This window comes from Lachnellula hyalina (genome assembly GCF_007821495.1).
Source record: "Lachnellula hyalina strain CBS 185.66 chromosome Unknown contig00080, whole genome shotgun sequence".
In the NCBI taxonomy this organism is placed as follows: domain Eukaryota; kingdom Fungi; phylum Ascomycota; class Leotiomycetes; order Helotiales; family Lachnaceae; genus Lachnellula; species Lachnellula hyalina.
The window spans coordinates 82,472-110,162 of record NW_022157194.1 but is presented as its reverse complement, the minus strand read 5'-3'; the positions used below and the strand labels follow the sequence as shown (position 1 = coordinate 110,162).

Here is a 27,691-nt window from a genome sequence, read left to right as displayed (position 1 = left end):
TATTAGCTAGACAGTGTAATGTAATGTAATTTTGTTTCCTATTACTCATTACTGGCATGGCCAGTCTGGCCTATGCTCTAGACATTATTCTAGTATTTCTTTGGGTATTCCCCAACCCACTTCACGATCTGTGCTACTTCATTATCAATGACCTGCTGTACACCAGCGTTGACCGCTCCGTTCTTTAACCTCAAATCTGAACAATGGATACCTGATGGAATAACCTGAACAGGGTGTTGCTCAGTAGATGCAAGTGGTCCGCCAGGACGAAACTCTGATGAAATGCCGGATGTTCTCCACGGATCAAACTCTCCATTGGTCCAAATCAGACGTGTAGTATCCTCCAATCTCCATCCTTGAGTATGCTTGTTGACCTGGTGAACATTGTTATCAGCAGAGATGTTGCTACCGTAAGTGTATCCGTTCACAGTCGGGAAAAACAGCTCGCATTGTCGTTGCCAGTATTGACCAGTAACTAGTCTAGAGACAATGGATGCTGTGCCAGGGGGTGCGCCACTAGTTTCTAATTAGTCAAAAAAATTCAAAGAAATTCCAGATCAACGTACTCTTGCCAGTATGCAAATGGCTCGTTACAAAGCATCCAATTCCATTGCAAATCAACACCGTTTCCGACAGTTCTGTCAGTGTATATCTTGTTATTGGGATCGTATGTATCTAAACAGCCGAGATCATCATCATTGGGGTAACCAAATAGATCTGCGCAGTCTATGGTGGTGTATCAGTACGGTGCCATAACAGCAATACGCAAAACTCACATCCTGGAAGGAAGCTTTCCTTAATCCAAACAGCATATCCTTCGAGAGCAAGTTCGTAACCCACGCCATTTTCATCAGGAGTCACAGCAGCTCCAGCAGTAACATTCTATTGGCATGGATTAGCACTATCGCAAGATTATATAGCTTACTAAAACTCACCTCGATCTTGTCACAGAACTGATAGAAAGCAGAGTAATTAGTATAGAAGCTGTTTGATTGCCACAACCAGGGTCCGTTCTCGAGAGCACTAGGAAACTGTTAGGTAAAATCTTCAAGTAGCATGGTATTGGTAACCTACGCCATGACATCGTCATTGTGTTCAAGTGATTCGAGACCAAATTTGGTCTTCAATGCCAACTTCTCGGCATCGGTACCATGAGCCCATACGTTGTCCATGTAATCAATGACGGCCGAAACGTCCTTGCTGCAATTTTTGGGCATACCTTCCTGGATGGGGACAAAATATTGCCACTACATATAGATCAGCTCTGGGACGCCTTTAACCAGCTTTTCAAACTCACGTAATCGAAGATAGCTTCAACAGGCGCACTGGATGCGTGGTATGCCCAGAAAGTGCCCGGTGCAGTAGACTCAGTCCAAGCCGCTAAAGCGCCAGAATAACTTCCGCCAGAAAACACCCAAGGTGCCTTATCCGCATTGCTCGAGTGATTCGCATCAAAGGGAAGTGCCACGGTTTTTGCAAAGTAAGTGAAGTCGGCAATAGCTTGATCTAATGTCAATAATTGCAGGGTCTCGGCAGTAAGTTCCGCATAGGGCGAAGATGATCCCCAGAAACGATGCTCTACCATGACAACTGCTCCCTTGATTTCCTGTGCGTAGAGGCCAGTAATGGTAACATTGGTTAAATAACTACCGTAGTTTGCCGCAGAAATCTCACCCGGTGTGAAGAGAACCACCTATCTTCATGAGTTCGAATTTGTACAAGTCAGACACGAGTACTTACAGGTGACCCTGGACCCTCCCAATACTCCGAATTCCACCAGAACTTTTGCGGAAAGGTTCCCTTGCTTGGATCTTTATGGTCCAGTAGCTGGTTAAAGAACGCCGAGCCAGTTGCATTCACCTGCGAAACCATCTTTTTGGGGAAAACATCTGCATGTTCAGACTCCTCAACGGGAGGAACAAGTCTTCCAGCGTAACGGAATAGGGAGTCGGCCGCGGAAACAGTGGCAGCGCCTGTCAGTGCCACAATGGCAGACAAGAATGATGTCTTCATGGTGAACTGACCAGAGCTACAGAATGCAGTTGAGCTACAATCGTCCAGAACAAGCACCAGACTTTGTAAGAGGGGTAGGTATTAGGGTAGAAACAAATTCTAAAACAATAAAAGAATGCAGCTTTCTTATCTAGTGGTGTGCAGGAAATTGATAGCTCGAGTCCCTTGGACGCACCTACCTTACCTGGTACATTTGACAGGCATGGTTACTGCAATCCGGATCGACTTGCAGATGCGGGGCTTGAATACTCCGTATACACCGATAATGGAAGAGTTCAATTGAATGTTGACTTGAAAGCAAACGGTTGGTGGAATTGGCCGGTACCTGATTACCTGCCGGATTGCCGCCCATTACATCAAGGGCATCATGGGGGTCAGCTGCATGGACTGCATGATTTGGAGCCATGGCCATGGCATGCCAGGGGATCCGGCCACAAAATAAAAACGGTAAACTGTATTGTAGTGAGAAGTGGAAGGTGCTTGAATTAAAGTTACAGTACTCCCATCTAATTGGCGCGGCGGGTAGGTGCCGAGGAAAGCCTCAATTGCAACTGCCACATAGGGGTAGCTTATATGCAGATCACCCCCTGCAAATTAAAAGTATCAACGATTAGATACGAGTTACTCTTCTGAGCAGAAGGTTGTCGACTGTTAAACGCATCGCCAAGTGATGTCTCTTTTATAACTTTCAGGGTCACCAAAGGGAGCGAAGAAGGAAGACCGATTATTAACCCGTACACGCGATGCTCCGAAGAAAACCAGAAAACCTCCTGTATTTCGATATGTGAGATATTCATTGACGTATTTACTGTATGGCTTTTCTGGAACGGCTTTGCGCCTTCATGTCAACTTTCTAAGTTCCACGCCTCTTCTGGTTTACTCCCAGGCGCAGGCCTGCCAAGTGAGGCCTGGCTGTTACATAGGTAGCCTTTGATGTTGGACATAGCCCTGTAGGGGCCAATCTGCTCAAGAATCATCTGCAAACGATGAAGAGTCCTGCTAACTAAGAAACACAGCAGAACCAGGTGCATGCGAGTTATCACACGGTGACGCTGCCAAGGCCGTAGAAAGCCGTTGCGAGGTCGTACGAAGCAGGTGGAGAACGCAAAACCCCGCCTAAAGGTAGTGTTTCTCCAAAGGATTTCCATCTTTTCAGTATGTCCGTAGCGATCAATAGATGACGAGGTCAGCTTTGGAAGTTGGTACTTTTCAGCGTCGATGGGGCAAAAAAACTATATTTTCGTTTCAATTGTACCTTCTTAACCGCAACTGAAGCTGGTATAGCTTTTCCTTGGCGATAACGGGTCGGCATCCATGGTGTATCGTCACGGAGCATACTGCGGGCCAAAAATTTCCAATTTGAAGTAATGCTGGAGTTCTTCTTAGAATTGGCCACCGTTTCTTTCTTAGGCCCTCAATGCGTGCACTGTAACGCCGAAAAGCCTCTCGTCCATTGCATACTTCCCATAATGACAATCAAGAAGCACAGTGCCACAATTAAACTTGCAGCACCATATCTATAAGCATGCCTCCTCCGCAAAGAGCTCAATTCGCTCACCCACGTGCTGACTGTCGTCAAACATCCGCAAAAGCCATCTTCGATCCCTTGTAACACCTGACAACCAACCACACCCCCTAAAGGCACGCGTTGCAAGTCATAAGTCATGCCAATCATTACTGTTCCAAAGATGTTGACAACAAATGTCCCAAGAGGGAACGAAGCAATCTTGCCATTGAGATATAGCGAGGCATAGAAACGTCCAAGACATCCCAAAGGAGCGAAAACGAGGGCAAATACTGCTCGACCACGCCATATTTCAGGAGGGCTGTCGTGTCGGTCTGGAGGCCAGATGGCGAGGATGATAGCACCAAGCCAACAACCCCATGCAAGCACAACTGCTAGAGGGTCTAAAATCTTGCGGCAGTGTTTATATGGGAGACTTGGGGTCCAAGGTTCGGATGCAATGGCGATATGAGCTCCAATATATAGGCCAGAGATACAAAGTGCAACAGTCGTAATGATCACGGCTAGCAAAGCCATGAACGAATAGCCGCCATTTCGATGAACCGTGGAAGTAGAAGAAGCCATCGCTGGACTATAATTATCAGGATGATTGAGAGGCGTAGGAAGGTCATTAGACATTGCAAGAAATGCATCCCGAATGAATGACGAAAAAGAAGTAAAGGAGCCGCAAAACCCGATCGCCAAACCAATGTACAGAGGAAGGGTCTTCTTCGTCGCATTATGCGCCTTCTTTGCAGCTTGTAATTCGGCAGTTAATTCTGAGCCGGATCCAAGCTCTCCATCCTGCGCTTGTTCCTCTGCCTTCTGGATCTGTTGATGATAGTTTGGAGTACCCCATTCCTCCTTGAATAGCATTCGGTCTTCACTTAGAAATCCCATGACCAGACTCCCCCCAAAGTTAGCCCATAGGACGCCAAATACCACTGGAGCTCCGGGGTAGACTGTAATAGCCTGTAAACCAAGTCGAGCGAGGGTTCCCAGTATTGAAAATAGGATCAGATATGAGATCGTATATAACTGGGTCGCGAACTTTGAAATTCTGTGGATTCTGTTCTCATCCTCTAGTGGTCCTTTCCTTTTCTGCCTTGCCTGATTATTTTCGTATTCCTGCTCTTCATCCCTTGCCTCCTCTAATGATCTGTGGCCATATAGCTGGCTTTCCTGTGGATTCTCCACGGGCAAAGAAGTAGCCAACTCGTCTAGGTTGGCGTAATTATCCGGAATATCGTAATTGGTATCCCCATCTGCTTGCTGGTCGACGCTTCGAGCTTTCTTAGCTGATTTCCCTGGGATTCTCTTTCTCTCGACTCGACCCTTGCCTCCGGAATGGTGGTTCCTCTCGCTCTCTAAGGTTGTAGAATGATGAAGGGCATTCCCATTGGGATTCTGGACTGGTCCTGAGACCGCGAGTTCATTGAGTATATCATAAGAGTCCGGATCTTGTTCGCCTTCTCGAGAGCTTGCTGGCGCTGCGGAGTCATCGGTGTTGGCTTTCTTGGACGATGAAGCCGTCATTATGAAGTGGAAGACCAAGGGCGTGCTCCTTTTATCCGGTTTCTCGGTGAAGAGTGTAGAGATACATTTTCCTGATGCCATACAAGAAGGTAATAAATTTGAAGCCGGACTAGGTATTAGGTACGTATAGGTACTTACGTCAACAAAACATGATGGAAATTTAAAGCCTCAGCCTCGCCTCTTGCTCTTATCGTGCACGTACCAGTCGTTAATCTAAACATTGGCCCACCCCACCCACATATCCGTAATGTACTGTACAGCTTACCCACATCATGAAGCATCAATCCATGGGTACTTAGCTGTCATACTCACCCTATCACACAACATATTTATTACTCACTTCTTCACCAACGTCACCTACAGTTTCTCCCGTCCCTCTCTTCTCCAAAATGGCAGAATTACCCCCCAACGTCCACATCTCGTCCCACCCTTGTCTACTAGCCAAACTGTCCCAGCTTCGGGCCGCCAGCGCAAACGCCCGCGAGACAAAGGCGCTGGTCCATGAGATATCGACCATCGTTGGGTGTGAAGCATTGGCAGCTGGGTTAACAGTCAAGAGCGGGCCACCGGTATGTCAACCTCTTCAGTCCTGCTTTTCAGCTCATGTGCCTCTTTCCAAGTCCCACGGCGTCTCTACTCGTGTCTCCTGCCTACCTAGGTACCTGTTACTAATACATGTGTGCTGTACTGTAGGCCAAGACCCCTCTAGGCTACGAATACACAACAACTACCATATCGCCTTCCACGATATCTCTAGTTCCAATTCTGCGTTCGGGCTTGGGAATGCTTGATGGTACGTCCTCCCTTTTCCTCCACATAATGCCAGAAAACTAATTCCTTACTTTTCTCAAAGCCGTTCAAAACCTCCTCCCGAACCCCGTCCCAGTCCACCACCTCGGTCTATTCCGAGAACCCACAACCCTTGAACCCGTCGAATACTACAACAACCTCCCTACCACCGCCCAGCCGTTGGCTCCCCCTCCAACGCCCCCAACTCCGAGTGCTCCGAGCTAGCCATCCTTCTCGACCCCGTCATCGCGACCGGAGGGACCTGCGCCGCGGCAATCCAAACGCTTAAGGAATGGGGCGTGAAGCGTGTAATCGTCATTGCCGTGCTAGGTGCACTGCCGGGTGTGGTGAAGGCGGCCGAGGAGTGGCCTGAAGGAGTGGAGATCTGGGTCGCGGGTGTAGATGCGAGTATTAACGAGAGGGGTATGATTAAGCCTGGCTTGGGAGATGTGGGGGATAGGCTATTCTTGACGATTGGGAAGTAGATATCATAGATAGAGGAGAGATAATTGGACAAGTGGGGTTGGTTCTGGCTGGAGTTTGGGATAAAAACCCCTTAGAGAGGAGTCAGTGAAAATTGAATAAACTCATACATGCTAGACCTAGATGGAAATTCCTGTATACAATCAGACTACAAGACAGAAGTGTGATTTTTAACTAATCTATTCGACACCCCGTTGCATCCGAGACGTTTTCGAGAACAAAGCCTTATTTATGCCCCTCTTGCATCCCCACCTTTGCCCCATTTTTGAGGGGCCCGTTGACCCCTAAGCGATTAGCTTCCGTGGCGTGGTCAGGGGCAATGCGGGGAAGGGGCAAAGCAAAGTTTCACAGAAAGCAGTTACTGTAGAAGCAGGTAAATCAGATACAGTTACGATGGTCTAATAAGCAATGGACTTCTTCTGCTTCACCAAAAACCCGCAAGGGACATAAAACTCTGGGTTTCCGTGGAATATCACCAAACTTCACAGAACTGTCGATCCAAATTTGTCTGTCAAATCGAAATCGCACCGTTCATTCTTTCATCTCAGCTCATCTCGCTCAGTACGTACAAAGAAGTAGGCCGGGTATCCCCCCAATGCTAAAGATAAACTCCAACTCCAAGCCATGATATGACCCTCACTTCCCTCCCTCCTACCAAAAACATGCATGCAAACTCCAAATAAATACCAAAAGAAAACCAGACCATGCGAAAAAGAAAAAGAAAAAATGCTTTATCAATGTATCAAAAAGTTCACAAACTCAGGGGTATTTATTCAAAACCCACTCTCATCATCCCACGGCACGAACAGCTTAACCAAAAACCACTCTACCTTCCACATAACCTCCCAATACTGGCCGACGAGTAATATGAAGCCTAGATATGTGATGGTTGATGCAACTAGATATGGTGTAGGTTCGATGAGGAAGTCGTGCCAGAGCTCGTTGATCCAGAGCTCGAAGTCGGGGGTCTTGAGAGGTAGACTAGGTAGGTGATCGAGGAGGTCCGGTGGTGGTATATGTGGATGTCGGAATCGCGAGGGGTAGTAATTCGATGTCTCGCCCATATCTGTATTCCGCGTCTGCGAATGCGAATAAGTCTTCCGCCTCCTAAACCTCCAACCAGTCCTCAACCTAACATATCTCCTAATACCCCTCACCACCAACCTTCCCCCACGCTCCCTCACTGTAAACCTGCTTCTCGATTCACACTTTCGCTGCTGCTGTTGCTCTTGCTGTTGATGTTTCTGTTCCTGTTCATCATCTCCCCGGCGCGAGCAACCCCCGCACCCGCTCAATCCTCTGCACAGCACCTTCCAACCTTTCCAACCTCTTCCTCTTCTCGCCATCCCTGCGCTCCAGCACCTCAACCCTCTCCTCCAGCTTCGCCCGCGCCTTCCGCTCCGTCGCAACCATCTCATTAGCCTGCTGAAACAACTGCGCGCTCAACTCCTCCAGCTCCCCACTCGCTTCGTCCAGTTTCCCCTCGGCCGCTTGCCGTAATGCCTGCTCTCTCGTTAACGCGGCTGTGAGTTCGACAGCTGACGGGCTGGGCGGCGGTTGTGATTGGGCTTGTGCCTGTGCTAGGTTTGGTGTGGATTTGCGGGAGGTCAGGAAGGAGGAGAGTCGGTTTTGCACGGGCAGGTAGCCGGAGAAGCGGCTGGGGCTGTCGGAGCGCTGTTCGCGTTGTGGGCTGGAGGGTTGTGGTTGCAGTTGGGCTTGGGTTTGCTGTTGTGCTTGTGCTCGTAGGGCTTGGATCTCATCTTCGTAGTCGGCCCATTTGTCCACTGGATACATGTGTTAGTACGTGTATGTCTTTTTTGTGAACAGAGGGGCTGCTTACCTGCTGCGGTCGCTTTTTGGTTAAGCAGACGGACTTGCGCCTGGAGGTCGTCGATTTGGTTTTGGGCGTCTAGGGCGATGGCAGACTGGTTTTCCAGGTTGAATCCGCATTGTGGACACTGGCATGAGGTTGAAGTCATGCTCAGGCTGATGGTGGTTGTAGACATGGGGCTGGATGTTGTGGTCAGGAGGCTGGTTTGCAAGAAGGTGTGAGCGTGTTGCGTTGCGCTGTTTCACCGAGTACTTGGATGATTGTGGATGTTTTCCGCACTCATTGATTGATGTTGCCGTTGCTGTCAGGTGCGTTGTCGACATATAACGGAGTTTGGCTCGTGTTATGTCTTGGGATTTCTGTACGAAGTACAGTAATCCTTTCCGTAGCCGTCGTGGCACCGCCTCAAGTTGATGATTTTCGAAACCCAGCCCGGTCCAGCCCAGCCACAAAGGATGACCTCCCCCCTCAGCCCCTGTCTTGAATTCTAGGGGACCCCAACCAATTCTAACCCCACCATTATTTTTGGACCTTATCTTCCTACGTGCAGCATCACGATATTCTAACGTATGGTATCTCAGGATATTTATCACGTACATATAGCTGCCAGTGCAACCGGAATCGCAGGCCTTGTGTTATTTTGAATCCCAACGACCTTGTTTTAATATCTTCCTTGCTTATGTATTATACTTCTTTATCAGTCTCTTTCATTAGGCTATCACAGTTGATGCAATACCAAGACAGAGCTTCCAGAACTCTAATCCTCTCGTTTGGCCCCTCTTCGTTCCTAGGAAATCGATTCCCCTAACCTTGATTCGAATCACCTTACTGTACGCACAGCCTCGTCGAACTACACTTTCTCTTTATTACAGGATGGAAAAGCAGCTCCAGCTTACCAGTCCCTCTTTCTCAAGCTCGAAGCTCTAGAACGAGATCTGCCCCAACTGAATGAGCCCAAACCCTCTTAAAATGATTTCGGCCAACTCAACTCCATTCACGCGACTGCCTCATCATACAAACGACCACTCCAAGAGTCTCTAGAAGAGACACTGATTTCTGAGGCTAGGTTAGGCATAGCGAGTATGGCCTTCCCACAAAGGCTTCCGTGGCAGCTTACGTACAAGAAAGGCGCAAAGCAGCTACGAGCTATTCCTGGTAGCCACGCTGACCATCAACTTGCTGTTGATGGCCCAGACAGTACGCCCTACCACAAAGACCGAGAAAGACAGGGCTGAACTGTGCTCTAGACCGAGCAGAAGATATCAAGAAGCCTATCGAAAACTCCTTCAGGCCGTGGACATGCAGGCCAAAGCCACGCTCAATCAATATCCAGAGACACATTCAAGGCTGGGGAACCAGAGCGCTCTACTTGATACCCTAGTCTCGCATGCGGAGGTCATCAAGAAGTATACTCCTAGGACTTAAACACCCTCAGCCCAAGTAATCGACGCATCTTATAGTCGAAGAGGATATTAAATGAACTTCTTGTGCTTGTTCGTATGTGTGGGAGAACATTTCAGACTTATGTGGGTATATTGATTAATGTCTATCCCCAGATAAATAAATTTACCTAGTGGACTTTGGGTTTCAATCACTTCGAACAGGGACGGACGTAAGAGTAAAGTATGATCTGATAACAGGTAAATAGGAGAATATTGAAATCAATGTATGGTGTAGAACTACTACAGATGGGAAGTCAGGGGAAGCTTTACTGTATTAGCCGAGAAAATCGAGGTTGGTTTGGAACTTTCTATGTAGTATAGTGGACTATATTGGAGTATATGTAGTCCGCCAAAGGCTTTATAAAGCATCTATCTAAATTAGAACATATATCTCTCTTAATCTTATCCCGAAAATGAATTTCCCCAACGCCAACCGAAAGATTGATAATTAACACGCCGGGTATCAGAATCAAATTCAAACAGACTCCCCCCATATTATACACTCTTCACTTCGGTCTAACCTTCAGCCCCCTCATCCCCAGACTCCTCCACACACTCTCACTAACCCTCTGCGGCAACTTCCGCCCCTTCAACCACTGATCAATAAGCCAAAGCCCGCAAACAAACGACTCCCGATCCAGCATCCCCATCTCCGTCCTATCAACTAGCGCATAAACCTCCTCCAACACATCACGATGAAGCCGAGACCTCGACCATATATCCCTCACCACAACACTACAAACCAGATTCTCCGCCCCAGGAATATAGGAAAGATGCAGTCCTTTATTGGACGCCCAAACAGCCTCATAGCGTTTCCGCTCGCGTTCGGTGATCTGATCGCGCCAGCGCTTCCGGTCACCTTCGTGGTGTTTGTTAGGGTGTTTTTTCATAAGGTGCGCTTTTCGAGTGCGACGCTTCTCGCCTTCGTCAATGGCCTCTTTGCTCTTGGTCTTCCTCAGTGTTGTCCGCAAGGTGCCTGGTTTTGCAGGACTCGGCTCGCGGGATGCGCTGTTGTGGAAGAGGTGGTGGTGGTTGCGAGCACTACGTCTGGAAGGGGGGATTGGGGGTGGGTAGAGGGTGTTTTTTGAAGGGGAGGCGGCGCGGGATGAGGCGAGACTGCTGGCTACGATGGCGTTGGCGAGGGAGTCGACTGTTACAGAGGAGTTCATGGATCCGGCAGAAGTGGATGTTAGGTGTTTTTGGTTGCCGCTGTGGTTGAGGGTGGCACGGAAGGGCGGTTTGTACTCGTACTCTGATGCCGACACAAACGAGTCATCGGAAGAATTATCCTCATCTTCTTGCTCAGCGGGTGGTTGTGGTTGAGGCTTTGGTGGAATTGGGATTGGGATTGGTTTGGTCGCTACTGAAGGGGGTTTCTTCACTCTAGGAGCTGGTTTAAAAGTCTCTGATGGCTGGGAAGTAGGTGGGAGCTGTTTTAACACAGGTTTTGATAATATGACTTGTGGTTCTCGAGACTTAGAAGCCAAGGGAGAAGGTGAACGAGCTCGACGAGGCAATGGGAATCTTTGGGGATTCGGTGATATCTCATCCCTCGTCGAGGCTGATGTCATTGGTCTCTTTATTGGCGGTTGACTCTTTGGTGATGACCCAGTTTCTTCAAACATATTGATCAGGGACGTAGTTGGAGGTATAGGCGTAAGATCCAATGAATGATCAGAACTCCCTCTCGAAGAATTTACACTCCTCACGCTCGGTGGCGGAGACGCGGATCTTTTCGCAAAGCCAGCAGCCAGCAGTGCAAGATTCGGAGGCTGGGTTTGCTGTTGCCCCGTAGGATTTGGACTGACTGAGGGAGATCTCGAAGCTGCAAGAGTGGCAGCTATCAGCGAGGGGGACCTCCCCCCCTTTTCCGCTCCAGGAAGCTGTAGATGTCCATTTCCCCCGAGCCGCGGTCGAGAAGGATTGCGATCCCCATAGCCGTTATGCAGCATACTAGCTGTACTTCCGCCCGTACTCTGATATCCCAATCTGTGGTCATCCGCCGATGCCTCTAGCCTCGATATCGATGCCTTATTCGTTGATGTCGTGTTGGTACGAGCCCCAACCTTCGTCGCTGCAGCTAGAGCTCCATTATTGCCACTGTAAGTGTTGATCTGGGGCTTCGGCTTGACGGGAGGTTTCCCAAAGGCCAGAGAAGCTCCTCTTAGAGCCGCGCTCTGTCTTTGTGAAGCTATTGCATCCTTGCCAAGCTGGTCTTGGGTGCCCTGTCGTCTGTCTGCGGTCATCGGGGTGAAGTGTTCTCGCGAACGCGTTCCGATCGTGATCGAAACTTGAGGGGAGGGCGAGCATGTATACGGGGTCGCTCATGAGGTTCGTCGGGGTCTTCGGATCGAAGCGGAACAGGAGGGCTTGAGTTTGCTCATATACTCCGGGGTGTATTGTAAAGCTGACATCTATTTTTAAGTCACACGAGGCTAGCACGTGATGAAGTCATCATTTGTCTTGGGGCTCATTTGGAAACAAATGAATCTGATTTATCTAAACTTCCCTATAGTGTGCGCAATTGAAAGTCTGTAAGGAGGAAGAGGCTGTAACTAGTTCGATCTAACGTCGTGTTTGCGGTAGTACGTGCATCTTCTCCCCACGAGGCTGAAAGCCCGTTACATGACCCCTCACTAAATATCATCTGTACCATCCTCAACCATGTCGTGGTGTCAGCGGCTCTATCACACGACCTGTACTCCAATAGAACAATAACAGTCTGTTAATAATGCTACGGACATTGAGGGTGAACTAGATGTCGACCCATCAATAACATCGATTAGAAGTTTAGTATATTACAATAGACTGTGTAGTAATGTTTTTTCTTCATTCATCTCAAAAATTGCCATATCATACATAAGCCATACTCCTCTCTTTCATCATATTCATCCACAGCTGCCATCATAGGCCAGCCTAATGCAAAACAAAAGAAATGTTCAAAATGGTATCGCCTGTGCTGTCAACCGTTATGCTCCGTCTAAACTCCTCCTAGGCATTGCCCATTCCAAATACGGAAGGTAACCTCATCTTCAAGCTTGTAGCAAGAAACAAACGCAGCGCTATGCAGAAAATCTCAAAACCGTCAAGACCGCGGCTGGAAAAGGGTTTCAAAGGCGAGTTTTAAAAACTCCACCCCCACCTCTGTAAATAATACGGAGACCCTTCGTGTATGTTGGGCAGCACACTCTAATCCCATGACTCCTCGAAGCCAAAAGAGCCTTCATGCATATGTAAAAAAAATAAAAAAAACCAAGCCCCGGCATAAATATCTAACGCTCACCGCTGCTTGAGAACAAACATTTTCGGCCCATGAGCCCATAAATCCCACGTTCACCAACTAGCCAAATCACGAGCAACATGCTCCCTCTCGTGATCTATCCATAGTGCAAGCGAATTGGAAGATATCAAAGACCCTAATAAGACAAATATTTCTGCTTCGTACCCGCATTTGCTTGGATTGATCGGTCTCCTCAGCGCAGTTCCGATCCGATCCACAAGTCATAGAACTAAGGCAAGTTTCGAATATTGCACCCAAGCCTACGGAGTAGTAACGGGTGATTCGGCTTCGTGCCGAATCGTCGTCCGTTTGTGCAAACTAAATTAGCATCTTTGTACTGCGGCTATTGGAACGTACGCCGGCCCCTGACAATGCAACATGCAAAATGTCAGCACTTAGAACGTGGATTTCCGGCAGTCTCCGGAATATTCTGGCTGAGAACGGCTCTTCCTAATCTTCGACTTCGGCAAAACTCAAGCCAAACTAGGAGGACAGTTCGGAGCTTTGAATTGATCCTACAGGTGGAGGCCCGAAATTCTGAGAAGTTTGACGTTGCAGAGACCTCCAGTACAAAAATGGAGGAGCCACAATGTGGATGCGTTTAGTAATGGAAACCCGTATGGCGGTACTGTAAATTGGCGATGGTGCGGGTCGAAAATCTTTCCGGGAGCTCGGTACTCGAATGCAATGTGGGTGCGCTGCGCGATGACGAATATTTGGTAATGAAAGCACACGACATCTAAAAGTTCGCAGCGCAAAAAATCCGGGCGCGCCTGTCTTCGGTCATGAAATCTGGGCAACCCATCTTAATGGCACGCCGTCTTTCCCTCTCTCGTAGGCTTCGGTGGGAGCTTTTCTCGCAGGTAGTGCCCATACCGCGCGTCCAGGTTTCTGGTCATCCAATTTCCCGTTCTTTCGCATAGCCATCTCCATAACTGCAATCCTGAGGAAGTCGCTATTCTCTCGTATTTCTCGTTGACGTGCTACTGGTCCTGCAACTTGAGCAAAGTCATCCTCATTAGTCTGTGAGCGGCGACTGATCACGCTTGGTGATTTGCTCTTCCCTGACCGATTGACACTGTATGTCTCCATTTGTATAGAAGCCGTACATTTTGTTGCAGACATTGTCTGTGCAAGTGAGGAAGAAACATGAGCTTCGATAGGGGCGTTAGTAGTGGGATTCAGATAGCGCCGTAGTTCAGGAGTTGGCGCGTCTTCGAGTCGAGGTGGCATTCGTTCATCTGTGAAAGGCACCTGTGGATCAATAGAAATGATTGATCTTGTAAGGAAATCGTCCGGTGTTATCATTGGAGTGGTAATAGATGAAAAGGACCTTGCGGCAGACCGTAAAGCTCGTAACGAGGCCGTGAGGTTTGATTTAAAGGCTGATTTACGTCGAGACGAATTGATCTCAACCCTCGGGGCTTTTTGCCCTTGGGGCTGTTGCCTCTGGAAAACCCTGAAATCAAGCTCGTCTATGTCGATATCGGGCGCTGATAATGGATGATCGTAGAGAGCAACTGGAGGTGAGGAAAGGATCCGACGGGTTGGTAAAGACCGTCTCCCCCTGGAACTTGGTGTACCCAAAGAATTTAGAGATGGCGAAACCTCGCTGATGGACTCATCGTCTAAGGATGGCATGGAATCGCATGATATTGTTCTTGTAGACACAACCGATTCATATCCATTTTCGCTCGGCGCAAGCTCATCCTGCGACTCTTCCGGCGAACTGAGAAGATAATCCAGTGGGCTCTTTCCAAATGACACGCTCAGCTCTTTCTCCGATACGTCGGCATGTCGTAATATTGCGTCCACCGTAAGCCTCTGCCCTGTGCCACTTCTTTTTCGAATACTTCGGGTCTGCTTCAGAGTGGGTATCTTGGTCATCGCCAGAAGAGCGGCGACCGAGGGGGAAATCGCATCTGGGGAATGTGTTCGCGGCTTCCTTCTTTGATTGTGACGCCCCTTCGGTACCTGCATTCTTTGAGAGGCATCATAACTTCCTCGCATAGGCGGGATTATGACGGGGGATGACGGAGTAGTTGGTCTTTCAATTTCTGCGGTGGTTATTTTAGATGGCGGTATTGAAGTTGGGGACGCCTTGTCTCGTTTTGTAGGAGACCTAGACCCAGACCCACGCATCGACATGCTATGACGCTCATTTCTGGTCTCTTTCGAGTGGGCAGCAGTGAACAAGTAGCTCCTGGGTGCAAGCATTGTCCCGGTCGGGAGTGGTGTGTCGTGTGCGGCTATGCTATGGATGAAGAGCCGGAACTATTACTAACAGATTTGGATGAGCACAATGAAGAGGAACATGGAAAAACGAGCTTTTGAGAGATGAATAGTTACCTATGAATAATGTAAAGGGCGTGAATGTCTGGAGCCCACGTATGGGCTTATCGGTACAGGACTCCTCGAACAGTGCCCAGCAATTCGTTACAGAGTGCTTGTTGGTGGGTGTGGTGAGGCATGTCAGGCTTGTAGTAGTGAATCAGATGGTTGACATGAAGGCTGGTCAGAGCTATTTGGCCAGAGCGTGTTGTGTAGGAGTGAAGACAAGACAAGACAAGACAAGACAAGTCAGAGTTGGGCGAAGAGAACGAAACGAAGCAGTGGGGGTGGGATGAGATTAGATGAGGACAGTCACGACAAGTCAGGTCAAGAGTCAAGACAGGGCTGATAAGACAGACACACGATAGGCAGCCTGATCAAGCCTGGTACAGTACAGTAAAATGCCACCGAAGCAGATCCCGCGCCGCGACCCGAAACCCCTTGCAATGCAATGCTTACTCGTGGGTTATTATTTATTTCCCTCAAATTCCTTTTTGTTTGTGAAAATTACAAGCAATAAATAAGTGAGCCAGAATCCTACAGTGCAGTGCAGCACTCGGTGCGAACCCGAAGGATCTTGCATACCGTAAAGGTATTTCTTTGTTCTCCTTGTAGCGTGGGGGAGTTGTTATTACGGCTCTCTTCTTGGTGCCTACGCCCACGCCCACGGCCCCGAAAGTCATGAATGCATGCACGATCCCTTCGGCCATCTACGGTCTACCTGATCTCCATTACTGTACTTCTGGGCCAGTAGTAGCCAGACCAGCGAGCCAGCATCATCATGACATGTCATGCGCGGGCAAGAAGACTTGGCAGAGCAGACTTGCCCGCAACAGGACCAGAAAGCATACATACCTAGGTAGGTATAGTATAGTACCACCGGGATTCGCCAAATGAAACGGTACGGTACGGTACCTGCCCTGCCCTGCCCTGCCCTGCGAGCCTGCCTCTATTCCTTTTGCTTCTTGGAAATCTTCAAAAATCTTCTATTATTACGGGGCTTTCCCTCCACGTTGCCCTGCATTTTGCAAATAGAAAGATGCCAGCAGTTGCGGTACTAACCCCACCGCCGTTAGTCGTTGGCCCTTCTTACAGTAGGGATTTCTTGTCTGCAAAGGGCAAGTCTCCAATTTAAAGCCTCCGGAATCGCTCCCTCCTAGGACATGGATTAATTTAAGCAATGTGGGGAAGCCAGCAGCTCTCCCGCCATCATGTTCCTTGGCTCATATCACCGAACCTATTAATAAGAAATACCCGTGAGCATTTCGAAGTGATATCTCTTCAGCGTTACCGTTGAAGAAACATGTTTCTCCAACCTTTCTTTCTATCCAATCCCATTACACCGCCTGTCTCACAGGGTCCAACATCTCCCACGAACATCCATCGATCTGCAAGACGCTGCTTTGGGAAAAGCTTTATCTCTTCACAACGATTCCCCATGTTTTACTTTCCTCTTTCGTCCTAGATCCTTGTTTACCCCAAACTTAAGTACAAGTAGCGGTGGGACGATCCCGCGTATGATGATTTCTCAGGATAATTTTATACAGGAGAGTCGGCGCTCTCTACGATTGTCCCGAGAAGTCACTGCTTGCGAAGTGGGCAGTACGAGTATGTAGCCTCCAACGTCAGCTCATATTCGATCACGTGAAGCTTACAAACATCATCATACTAGATCACCGCTAGCATAGCGCTCCATGGTAATCTTCAGGTACCTGTGGCTTACCAAGCAAGTTTTCAAGGTATCAAGCTTCAGTACGGAGTAATGTGCTTCCGCCTTACTCTCGATGTACATCTATTGAGCCTCAGTCTTGGCAAAATGATTTGGCTTGTGATGAAGTATAGCTGCTTATATGGCTTTCTCTTTTCACTAGTACAGTGTAATATAATATGTCCACAAGAAACAGAAAGGATGATGCTTGCTCTTCTCTTCAATACTTATTTCTTCCATCTGTATCTTTCCGATTGTGTTGTCATGGTTTTCAAAGAACAAGCATTTCAAATCGCTTGATTTTCGGTCGTCTCTTCTCAGATTGGGCATTGTTTGGGATCCGAATATGTACACCCCTCCTGTTCCCACCTAAGTTTGTAAGCAATGATAATGACGGTGCTTACAACGCCGACGACAGTATAATTTTTGCGGCCCCCAATCAGACACTTTCTTAGAAAGCAAAATCCTAAAGTGACGTACCTCTACAGCGATGATACATACCCCTTTTACCCGGCCAGAAAGGATCAGTCTGTTAGACCCTTAGCGTCGCTTAACTCGCTACCCCACCCCCCTTGTTCTCCTATATATTCGAGTACATAGATAAGTCTGGTATATATAAAGCCTTCTTCCTGCAGAAAGCATCAATTAATTTTCACCAGCATCGCACAAGTCTCACACAGTCTTCCTCCTCGCCAAGTCCTCAACCCAAAGAAATTTCCAGTAATATATCAGTATAAACACACCACAGTCATGCCTAGCTTAGCCGAAGCCGATAAATCCAAACCCTACGTCCCTCTTGCCAACCTAACAGGCGACGGTTGGTCGACCGAAGATGAAGCAACAGCAACATGCTTCTGTGGTGCAGTTCAGATAGTAGTTGTAAGTCTTCCCCTCTGTCCTCACGAAACCCTGCTAATATCAACTTCCAGCCAACCAACGCCCCAGGTCTGATCAACACATTCGTCTGCAACTGCTCCGACTGCCACAAACTCACTGCCTCAATGTTCGCCTCCAACTTCACCGTCGCCGACGAGAACACCAAGTGGGTGCGTGGCAAGGAGAACCTAAAGACTTTTGCACAAAGTCATACCATTGCCTCGAAGGGCGTCATGACAAATTACTTCTGCTCCACGTGCGGCACTCTGATGAACCGTGTCGGGTCGAAGTATCCAGGGTTAAACTTTTTGCGGATCGGGACGATTGATGATTTGAATCTGGTTGAGACCAAGTTCAAGCCGCAAATTGAGCAGTTTACTAAGGATCGTGTGTTCTGGTTGCAACCGCTGGAAGGGAAACTGAAAGATATCAAGAACTTTGATGCCATGTTCCATTGAGCAGCTCTCCCAAGACCGTTCGGAATGGTTCTTTAACTGGAATTGGGGGTTGAAGAGCTTGAAGTGACTTGAGGGGATGTTCTAGGTGGCTGGGTACAAGGAGTGGTGGTACTGTAATATCAGGATATAATTAGCAATGAAGAAACGTTCATTACCAGATACACTATTATACGTTACCGGCAGTTTTTCAAACTAAAACAAGCGCAAAACACCCACTAAGCAAGTGCAGTCACAGTCTGATTTCTGTCTTCAGATGAGTGGTGGAATCTTCAACAATAATGGCAGCAATTATCTTTGCCCAGTTGGCTTGACCACAGCCCCAAAGGAATGAAAATGGCAAAAAGAAAAAGTAGATATTATTCTTAGTTCTTATAGGTAATAGGTTTGAAGGTGAAAGTACGATCGGCCCAGCACATGCTTACTAAAAGGCAGATGACATAATTAGGATCGCTAGAGAGAATACAATCAAATAGAGAAGCAGGTAGACGGAAGAAAGCATTCTAGAAAAGGGCAGTCCTTTACATAAGTTTAACTTAGAGGGGATCTTGTGAGGTAGGTAACGGAGTAATTTTGTCGGTATGAGATCACGTGCTATCGCGCTTCTTGGCTTCTCGCGACTGCCTGAAGCGCGTCACATCCCGAAGAACCTCAGCACCTTCACCAAATCCTTGAATCAAGCCTCCTCGCAAAGGTGCAATTACAATCTTTTGAACAATTTACTGCCGCTGCGGCTATTGTAACACTATTGTATCGGTGAAAATGGCCATGAGCCAGGGGGCAGTGGCAGAGGAGAACACCCAATATAACAATGCCGGACCTGTAAGTATAGCAGAGCTTGATGCACAGTAATTCAACTAGCTACATTTTCATGAGGTCTAAGCTGAATCTGAAAGGTATCCCGACCGTCCAACGAACCCTCCCTCCTCGACATTCTTCTTCCATGAGCTCCTCACGGGCCTCTTCAATCCTCTAAATGACAACAAGAAAAAGGCCATAGGTCCAGGTATCGCCCGAGCTAAGAGAGGGCCTGCTGGACCTACCAAGCTCAGTCCACACGAGGCCCGTCGCAATATAATCGCAAGATTCATCTCTAGATGGCGCAACGAAGTTGGCAACGACTTCTACCCCGCTCTGCGCCTTATCATACCGGAGAAAGACCGTGACAGGCCTATGTATGGCCTGAAGGAGAAGGCTATTGGGAAGCTGCTTGTCAATCTGCTGAAGATCAGTTCAAGTTCCGACGATGGATTTAACCTCCTTAATTGGAAATTGCCAGGTCAAACGACTGCTAGTCGTATGGCCGGCGATTTTGCGGGAAGATGTTATGAAGTGATTTCAAAACGATCGATGAGACAAGGCTTCGGAAATATGCGTATTGAAGAGGTCAATGAAATGCTCGACAAGCTTTCAGCTGCCCAGAAGGAAGAGAACCAATTACCAATCTTCCAAACATTCTACAATAGAATGAATGCAGATGAGCTGATGTGGTTGATTCGAATCATTCTACGACAGATGAAAGTAGGAGCAACTGAAAAGACTATCCTAGAAGTGAGTTGTCTGTGCAAGATATTCGATTATTGACTAATCCATTACTAGCTCTGGCATCCGGATGGTGAAACAATGTTCAACATCACATCCAGTCTTCGAAAGGTCTGCTGGGACCTGACTAATCCTGCAATCCGTCTTGGAGGAGAAGAAGCTGGAATCACGCTCATGCATTGTTTTCAACCCCAACTCGCTCAGTTTCATACCCACACGTTTGAGAAAATGGTACAAAAGTTAGCTCCAGATGATAATGAATTCTGGATCGAGGAAAAACTGGATGGCGAACGAATGCAGATGCATATGACCGAAGACGATGATATTCCAGGAGGCCGAAGATTCAGATTCTGGTCAAGAAAGGCCAAGGACTACACGTATCTTTATGGGAACAGCTTCGAGGATGACAGCTCGGCATTGACTAGACATATCAAACCCGCTTTTGACCCGAACGTCAGAAATATCATCCTAGACGGCGAGATGATCACTTGGGACCCCGAAACAAATAAAATGGTCGCCTTTGGCACCCTTAAGACTGCAGCTATATCGGCACAGAGGAACCCATTTCAAGGAACTGGTATCCGGCCACTGTTCCGTGTATTTGACTGCCTATATCTGAACGACACAAATCTTACAAGATACGAGTTGAGGGATCGATACAAGGCCCTGTTCGAAGCTGTCAAAGATGTACCCCAACGTCTTGAGAAACATCACCACGAAGTCGCTCAGCATGCTTCGAAGATCGAACCTGCGCTGCGCAAAGTGATCGCTGAGGCGTCTGAAGGACTCGTACTCAAGAATCCACGATCCATGTATCAGCTTAATAGTCGGAATGATGACTGGATGAAGGTCAAGCCGGAATATATGATGGATTTTGGAGAATCTTTGGATTGCGTTGTTATAGCTGGTTACTATGGTTCCGGACACAGAGGTGGTAATCTTTCTTCCTTCCTGTGTGGACTCCGGGTGGATCAAAACCATATCATGGCCGGTAAGTTACCCCTCATTGACCCTGCATGATAGTCCCCTGACCGCACGCAAGGTGCAAATCCAATGAAGTGCTGGTCCTTTTTCAAAGTTGGCGGAGGCTTCAGAGCGCAAGATTATTCCGAAATCAAACACAGAACTTCTGGAAAATGGATAGACTGGGACAGCAAACATCCTCCAAATGAGTTCATTGAGCTTGGAGGTGGTGACAGACAGTTTGAGAGACCTGATGTCTGGATCAAGCCTAGTGACTCTGTCGTTCTAGAAGTTAAGGCAGCTTCAGTCGGAACTTCCGAACAATTTAGAACGGGCTTTACTTTGCGGTTTCCTCGATTCAAAAAAATCAGAACCGACAAGGACTGGGAGAGCGCCCTATCCTTATCCGAATTTGCAGTACTGAAGTCCCAAGTTGAGAAGGAAGCTAAGGAAAAGGGAGAATTCAAGGTAGATAAGAAGAGAAAGATGACGAAGAGGCTGAAAAAAAAGACTGTCATCGCTGGGAACGAAATATCCCAGACGCCATACGCTGGTCCCAAGACAGAAACCTTCCATGGTCTGAACTTCTGCGTCATGAGCGAGATGACCAAACCCTACAAAAAGACCAAGGGAGAAATTGAGCAGGCCATCAAAGCGAATGGGGGAGCCATTTTCCAGAGCCCGACAGTAAAAGACGACATAATCTGTATTGGAGACAAGAGGGTCATCGCGGTCGCCAGCTTAATCAAGAGCGGGCACAGGAGTGTTGTAAAGCCGATATGGGTATTTGATGCCCTCAAACAAGTTGAGATCGATGGCCTGGATCGACAGAGATTGCTCTTGCCCTTTGAAGAAAAACAAATGTTTCATATGACGGAGAAAGATAGGGAAAGTATTGAAGGTAATGTCGATGAGTACGGTGATAGTTATGCGAGAGATGTCAATCCAGATGAACTTGAACAGATTCTCGATGATATGATACACCCTAAAAACTACGACTTCTCGTCCAATGCATTCCTGTCACAACTCGAAGAGCACGGCCATGGACTTGGGGAACTGACTGGCTCGCTTTTTGCAAGGTGCGTTGTTCGATTTATTTCCGGGAATGATCAGCCAGAGGATAGCGACTTCCTTGTTACCAAGAACCAGTTTCTATTTGCTGGGGGCATCGAAGCAACGGATGACGAAGAAGATACGATCACTCATTTTGTGGTCCGAAATGCATCCGCGGACATGTTGCGGTCGCTGTGGGATGAGCTTGCTTCATGGAGCGGTAAATTGCCTAGGATCGTAGATTTGAAGTGGTTACAAGACTCTTGGAGCGAGAAGACGTTGCTTGACGAGGAGAGATATACGGTTTCGTAACGAGATCTATGTTATGATAATGAACATTGAATAGAAATGTGAAATATGGGGAGGCATCAACTGTTGACGGTCAACAGGTTAGCATGACATGGCAATTGAGAAATTCATTTAATAAAACTTTCCTCCCTGTGGATTTGAGTGAAACGTTATTGTAAAGGACACCCAGGGATTCTTAAAACGAAGTTATATCATAATGGAAGATGCTATGGAGAACGAAAGGAAGAAAGTAAGCAACAACAGACTGAGTAGTAACTGCCTTCAAATCATTCGAAGTTGTAGATATTTCTCAAATCAAACAAGAGCAAACTAATACATGATATGGATCCATTACGCTTCGACATAGCAAGTGTGCATCTCATCTCCTCACAACCACTCTAAGTAATCCATTAAAAGCTCCCGAACACCTACCTTATTCTTCACATCGCTTCTCACAGCACCCGCGATCCCCCGATTAACACAAAGTAGTAGCGCAGCACATTTCACAGCAAGATAAAATATAACAGCGACTTAGACATCGACAGGAAAGCACGTCGTCTATTCGGCTTCGATTAAGCTTTCCGTTGATGATGGAATGCAGGCGATCTAGGTTTGTTTTGTGTTTGTGAATACTCGAGTATGGGATTTGGAAAGCATTTGCGCGGTATTTGATGTTTAGCTCTAGAGCAAGCATGGCTAAACGTCGTCGAAATAATCAGTAAATGAATGTAAAGAAACTTGACGTGAAGTTTTAGAGCAATATACTAATGTATGTATCACTAAATGTCGTTTTTGGATAGGCTAGCTGCTCGTATGATCTGTTCTCTGGGATGGATCGTTTGTCTAATGAGGACAAAACGGGGATGGGAGGGGAACTATACGAACTTATCCTAAAAATTGGGTTCTTTTGAAAATCGATTATAGATCACGCCTCTGTCAAGATTATGCAGCATCACATATGTTCCTGTAATATGATAATATCATGTACTTCTTGGTCTCAAATCTACTGTGCACAAGTAAATACCAGAAAGTGACCGACCAACCAGTGAACGCCTCAATACAATCCCTTTGAAGGTCCCAGCCTGTTGACTCCAAACTTCCAAAGCAAGCAAACGCAAATCTCCATCTCCATCACCTCCACCCCCATTCCCACCCCACTAGACCAATGCTGATATCCTATTCAGACAAGCAAAACTAAGAGATCCATGCCGAAAAGGAAAATATTACAAGAAATGAACTATCGACTTTGTATAACGGCTGTACGTTTGCTGAAAACAATTGCAATAACACGGACTGCGCAAAGATAGAACTGGGCTGTCTTCATGGAATCCAAGTCATGGTGATCGTTAAAAGCGTGCCTCATAACCGTCGTGTCATGTCTATCCTTCTAAATCCACCGGGACGTAAGGACAAATATTACAGAGAAAGAGATTTAAGATAATTTAAAAGGCGTCTTCATCGGTCCACTCACTGCCTGATACTATTCGATTGCCTTCAGGGTCTGTGAGTGCATGACCAGCATGAGCTCCGTAGGGTGGCAAGCCTCTGTGCTTCTTGAGTTGTCCGCCTTGTGGGGGGGCGTAGCCATCGTCAGGCGTGTAGCGTTTTCCTTGAGCAGCGCGAAGCCTAGCATAATAATCATCAGAGGCGTCCTCTTCGGGCTCGGAAATCTCAGAGTACGTCTCCCAATTCTCGCTACCTGAAACAACCGTTGAATTGTTTGAAATCTGACGGCTTGAGGGCGCAGAAGGATAGGAAGCTGTCGATGGAGTATATCGTTCATCTTGACGCATTGAGGACTTGAGTGACTGGTACGATTGAGGTCGGCCGTGCTCTTGTGGATAGCCATATGGGTCTTCAGGGGAGACATGTCGCACACTTCCACTCGAGAGCACGCTTTCGGAGCGGGAAAGTGATACCGGCGTAGGGGCTGGCGGTGGTACAAATAGGTCTCTCATCTTTGGCGGCGGTGCCCTCAATGGAGGAGGTCCCATCTTACCACGAAGAGTTCTGTCGGTATCCATCCTCGATTCCGGTCTGGCCCGACGCTCAGGTGAGTTTCCACCATGGTTGAGGTTTGACAGCGGTGCCCGTGCAGGAATCTTCGAGGGAGATGTCTTGCCAGTCATCGCAGAAACAGAATTTACCAATGGATTGCGTCGAAGGGTTGCTGCAGCTCCAGCTGTCGGTGTCTTTGCACCAGATCTTGGTGGTGGTGCTTTCATGACACTGTTTCCGCGACTAGGTGGAGCCGATTTTGGATTCTTAGTAGTAGACGGTGGTGGTCCTGCGGGGGTTTTTGATCTAGGACCAGGTGCAGGTTTGGATTCTGAAGCGTCGAGCTCGTCGATATATCGTTCTCCATGTACCAAGAATGGTCGACCATATTCGTCCTCCCATTTCTCCAGGGTCTTTCTTAATTGAACGGCAATCTTCGGCAAGTCCTTTGCAATTCTCTTTCTCATCTTCTCTTCTCTCAGAAGGCGGGTTGGGTCACGCTTCTCACCCTTCTGGCCTCGTCCAAGTAGTCTAGACGCATCTTGACTGGATGCTTGCAGATCATTACGGTCCTTTACAAGGGATCGATGGTTTTCGATGAGAGCCAGAGTTGGGGCACGTTGTTCCTTGAGAGCTTCCAATCGGCTAATTTCCTGCTCGTGTGCCTCAAGGAGAGCATCGCTGTGAACGTCCGAAAATGCTGGTGTGAACTCCAGCATCTCCTCTTCGGAGAAGTAAAGGCCATCCCAGAGTTCTTGCAGCTTATATCGCGCATCCTCGATGAAGAGATGAAGGTTTTGTCGCTTCAGCTCGTTCAATCTAGACAACTCGTCCTCAAACTCGTTGATTTGTCGGACCCCGCAGCCACGATTGCCATTCAAGAACTTCTTCCTCTCGTGCTCCTCAACGCCCAGCTTCTGCCATAACCCCTCAACGGTCATTTTAAGATCCTTCAGGCGCTTCTCACGTGACTTCTTTTCGTCTGCCAGCTTGTCGCGCTTGGCTCGTAGTCTAGCAATGTCTTCCTCGTGTAGACCGAGTTGTTCTGGTGAGTCACGGTAATATTTGACAATCGTGCTATCTGTCTGAGCCTGTGGTGTTCCAAGCTCTGCCCAAAGCTGAATAATATGTTCCGAAAGTGCCTTGACTGTTGCGACCCGACGAGTGTATTCTTCGTATACACGAGTAAATTCATCATCAAGTGAAGTAACGTAAACGGGCGAGAGGTCAAAGGTAGGTGGGACAGTTGAGTTGGGCGTTGTAGGAGGAAGAGCGATCTTGATAAATGACGCTTCGAGATGAGAAGAGTAGGATTCGAGGGCCTGGACCAATTCTGTTTATCGTTAGTATCTCATTTCAGGCTATTACTTATATGTTGAGGTTTGTGTACTCTTGACTTGCTCGAAGCGCTCCTTGTGTAACCTGGATATCTGCTGATGCTTTTCCTTTAATACTTGCAAGCAACGTGTCAAAGGGTATGTGATTTTCAGATCCTCATCCTCGGCTTGGTATTCATGATGCGCCTTGTTGTCATCTAGCGAAGCCTCCATCTGCTTTATTGTAGTAATGATACGTTGTGCCTCCTCGGTCATCTCATTCTTTTCGGATTGGACGAGTCGCACTTGATTGTGTAGAGCTTCAGAGAGTGCAGAGAATAACTGCATACAATTAGCAATATAAAATGACCGCGTTGGTGTGATAATGTACCTCTGACTCTCGAGATTCCCGGTCATGGCTGGCTACTCCAATCTCATCGAAGAGGCCATGGAGCTGTCCAATGATTTGCGAAACCTGCGAGGTCAGGTAGCTGGAATCCATCGTGAGCGGACAGGAAGAAGCGCGTCAGATCAATGCGCTCTTTGCTGTAGGTTGAGGTGTAAGTGTAACACTTGTGATGCACAAGGACCGCAAGATGGGGTCGGGTAAGAGGAAGGCCAGTCCTGATATTGTAGGTTTATCGTTACGGTCGAGCAAAGAAGGATTCCTGATCGCGACTGCGAAACCCGAGACGAGAAGAATGCGCAGCTCATCAAAGAGGGGATGAGATAGAAGTCGCGGTTTTGGGTGTCAAATCCAACTGGATGTTCCTTCCTTCCTGTATAATACATGTCATGTTATTTTGCGGCTATTTAGAGCGTGAGGTTGGCACGGTAACGTCTCCGCTGTTTCACCATCTCGGACACAATTCAGGCGGCTGGCTGGCTGGCCCCGCCAAAAATGAGCTCCGGTTCCGACAAGGCTGCAGCTCTAACATCGACCTCCATTAATCTTCCATTTCCATATCCATTGGACCATCTAGACATCTCGACCTAGACACAGCCGCATACACCCGTCAAGTCTTTCTTCTTACCACTGGTGGCCAACATGGATACTGCATACAAGACTTGGGGTAAGTCTTCATCTTCCAGATTTCCCCTCTACTACATTTCCTAAGCTCATCTTATCGATAACAGAGCTAGACAACAATGTCAAATTGGTGGATCCCCAGCGCGATGCCCTCTATACTTACGATACCGGCGAGCAAAAGGAGATCAATGATGCGAAGCCATGGAGAGCCGACCCCACCACTTCAAAAATGTACGAATCTCCGCTGTAGCTCTCCTCAAGATGGTTATGCACGCACGAACTGGCGGCACCCTGGAAGTCATGGGCTTGATGCAAGGCAAAATATCCGGAGACACATTTATCGTCACAGACGCCTTTAGGTTACCTGTCGAAGGCACTGAAACCAGAGTTAATGCCCAAGACGAAGCAAACGAATACATGGTTGGGTATTTGCAGGCCTGCCGTGATCAGGGAAAATTGGAGAACGCAGTTGGCTGGTACCACAGTCACCCAGGCTACGGCTGCTGGCTCAGTGGCATTGATGTCAGCACACAGTTCACACAACAGACGTTCTCAGACCCTTTCCTTGCAGTTGTCATCGACCCAGACCGTACCATCTCTGCAGGCAAAGTTGAAATTGGTGCCTTTAGAACCTATCCCGAAAACTATAAACCCGCTGAAACCAGTGCTGAAGACGGATATCAGACCATTCCGTTGGCAAAGATTGAGGATTTTGGTGCTCACAGCAGTCGATACTACTCTTTGGAAGTCTCTCACTTCAAGAGTACGCTTGATACCCACCTGTTGGAGCTGTTGTGGAACAAATACTGGGTCCAGACCCTCAGCCAAAGCCCGCTATTCACCAATCGCGATTACAGCAGCAAGCAGATGCTTGATCTCAGCAGTAAGATCGGGGAGGCCTCAAAATTGATTTCACGATCTGGAAGAGCACCAACTGGATCACTGGGAGGGAAGGCTGTGGATGAGAAGATGGATAAGGCGGTGAGGGATAGCAACAAGATTGCTGGAGAGGAGATGACGGGATTGATGGCTGGTGAGATTAAGGCGAAGCTCTTCAATGGGCTGGGAGATGCGGACAAGGAACAGAAGACCGCTCAGCCTGCTGCTGCTGTCGCGGTTGAGACTGAGATTGAGGCTAACGCATCATGATGACAAGGCGTTGGAGATTTTATGAGATATGGCACATAATATGCAAAACCAATGAGACCTAGAGGCTCATAAGCATTGCTGGCGTAATTTACTTTACATGAGAG

The 27,691-nt window shown here is 47.8% G+C and overlaps 10 protein-coding genes across 10 annotated transcripts; 4 read left to right on the top strand and 6 right to left on the bottom strand.

Moving 5' to 3' along the window:
- Nucleotides 1–89: 89 nt before the first annotated feature.
- On the bottom strand, nucleotides 90–2,013 carry LHYA1_G005040 (putative extracellular serine carboxypeptidase; the record flags this gene model as incomplete). Its single annotated transcript, XM_031149990.1, has 7 exons — nucleotides 90–516; nucleotides 567–726; nucleotides 777–882; nucleotides 936–1,023; nucleotides 1,075–1,247; nucleotides 1,298–1,693; nucleotides 1,741–2,013. 7 exons carry the CDS (start codon nucleotides 2,011–2,013, stop codon nucleotides 90–92), a joined length of 1,623 nt encoding a protein of 540 aa, XP_031004758.1.
- Nucleotides 2,014–3,427: 1,414 nt separating this feature from the next.
- On the bottom strand, nucleotides 3,428–5,053 carry fex-1 (Fluoride export protein; the record flags this gene model as incomplete). Its single annotated transcript, XM_031149989.1, has 1 exon — nucleotides 3,428–5,053. One exon carries the CDS (start codon nucleotides 5,051–5,053, stop codon nucleotides 3,428–3,430), a length of 1,626 nt encoding a protein of 541 aa, XP_031004769.1.
- Nucleotides 5,054–5,442: 389 nt separating this feature from the next.
- On the top strand, nucleotides 5,443–6,327 carry upp (Uracil phosphoribosyltransferase; the record flags this gene model as incomplete). Its single annotated transcript, XM_031149988.1, has 3 exons — nucleotides 5,443–5,622; nucleotides 5,747–5,846; nucleotides 6,020–6,327. The coding sequence occupies 3 exons, from the start codon at nucleotides 5,443–5,445 to the stop codon at nucleotides 6,325–6,327; spliced, it is 588 nt and encodes a 195-aa protein (XP_031004761.1).
- Nucleotides 6,328–7,098: 771 nt separating this feature from the next.
- Nucleotides 7,099–8,331, bottom strand: LHYA1_G005037 (uncharacterized protein; the record flags this gene model as incomplete). Its single annotated transcript, XM_031149987.1, has 3 exons — nucleotides 7,099–7,557; nucleotides 7,613–8,109; nucleotides 8,166–8,331. 3 exons carry the CDS (start codon nucleotides 8,329–8,331, stop codon nucleotides 7,099–7,101), a joined length of 1,122 nt encoding a protein of 373 aa, XP_031004763.1.
- Nucleotides 8,332–10,104: 1,773 nt separating this feature from the next.
- irs4 (Increased rDNA silencing protein) lies at nucleotides 10,105–11,844 on the bottom strand (the record flags this gene model as incomplete). Its single annotated transcript, XM_031149986.1, has 1 exon — nucleotides 10,105–11,844. The coding sequence occupies one exon, from the start codon at nucleotides 11,842–11,844 to the stop codon at nucleotides 10,105–10,107; it is 1,740 nt and encodes a 579-aa protein (XP_031004762.1).
- Nucleotides 11,845–13,661: 1,817 nt separating this feature from the next.
- Nucleotides 13,662–15,095, bottom strand: LHYA1_G005035 (uncharacterized protein; the record flags this gene model as incomplete). Its single annotated transcript, XM_031149985.1, has 1 exon — nucleotides 13,662–15,095. One exon carries the CDS (start codon nucleotides 15,093–15,095, stop codon nucleotides 13,662–13,664), a length of 1,434 nt encoding a protein of 477 aa, XP_031004764.1.
- Nucleotides 15,096–17,577: 2,482 nt separating this feature from the next.
- Nucleotides 17,578–18,251, top strand: LHYA1_G005034 (uncharacterized protein; the record flags this gene model as incomplete). The annotated part of the gene is made up of 2 exons (XM_031149984.1): nucleotides 17,578–17,796; nucleotides 17,847–18,251. Coding segments are annotated over 2 exons (624 nt in total), but the record flags the coding sequence as incomplete, so codon positions are not given.
- Nucleotides 18,252–19,010: 759 nt separating this feature from the next.
- LIG4 (DNA ligase) lies at nucleotides 19,011–22,118 on the top strand (the record flags this gene model as incomplete). Its single annotated transcript, XM_031149983.1, has 4 exons — nucleotides 19,011–19,096; nucleotides 19,145–19,799; nucleotides 19,848–20,781; nucleotides 20,833–22,118. 4 exons carry the CDS (start codon nucleotides 19,011–19,013, stop codon nucleotides 22,116–22,118), a joined length of 2,961 nt encoding a protein of 986 aa, XP_031004766.1.
- Nucleotides 22,119–23,536: 1,418 nt separating this feature from the next.
- ase1 (Anaphase spindle elongation protein) lies at nucleotides 23,537–25,910 on the bottom strand (the record flags this gene model as incomplete). Its single annotated transcript, XM_031149982.1, has 3 exons — nucleotides 23,537–25,425; nucleotides 25,483–25,750; nucleotides 25,800–25,910. The coding sequence occupies 3 exons, from the start codon at nucleotides 25,908–25,910 to the stop codon at nucleotides 23,537–23,539; spliced, it is 2,268 nt and encodes a 755-aa protein (XP_031004765.1).
- Nucleotides 25,911–26,699: 789 nt separating this feature from the next.
- RRI1 (COP9 signalosome complex subunit) lies at nucleotides 26,700–27,587 on the top strand (the record flags this gene model as incomplete). The annotated part of the gene is made up of 1 exon (XM_031149981.1): nucleotides 26,700–27,587. The coding sequence occupies one exon, from the start codon at nucleotides 26,700–26,702 to the stop codon at nucleotides 27,585–27,587; it is 888 nt and encodes a 295-aa protein (XP_031004768.1).
- Nucleotides 27,588–27,691: the final 104 nt, after the last annotated feature.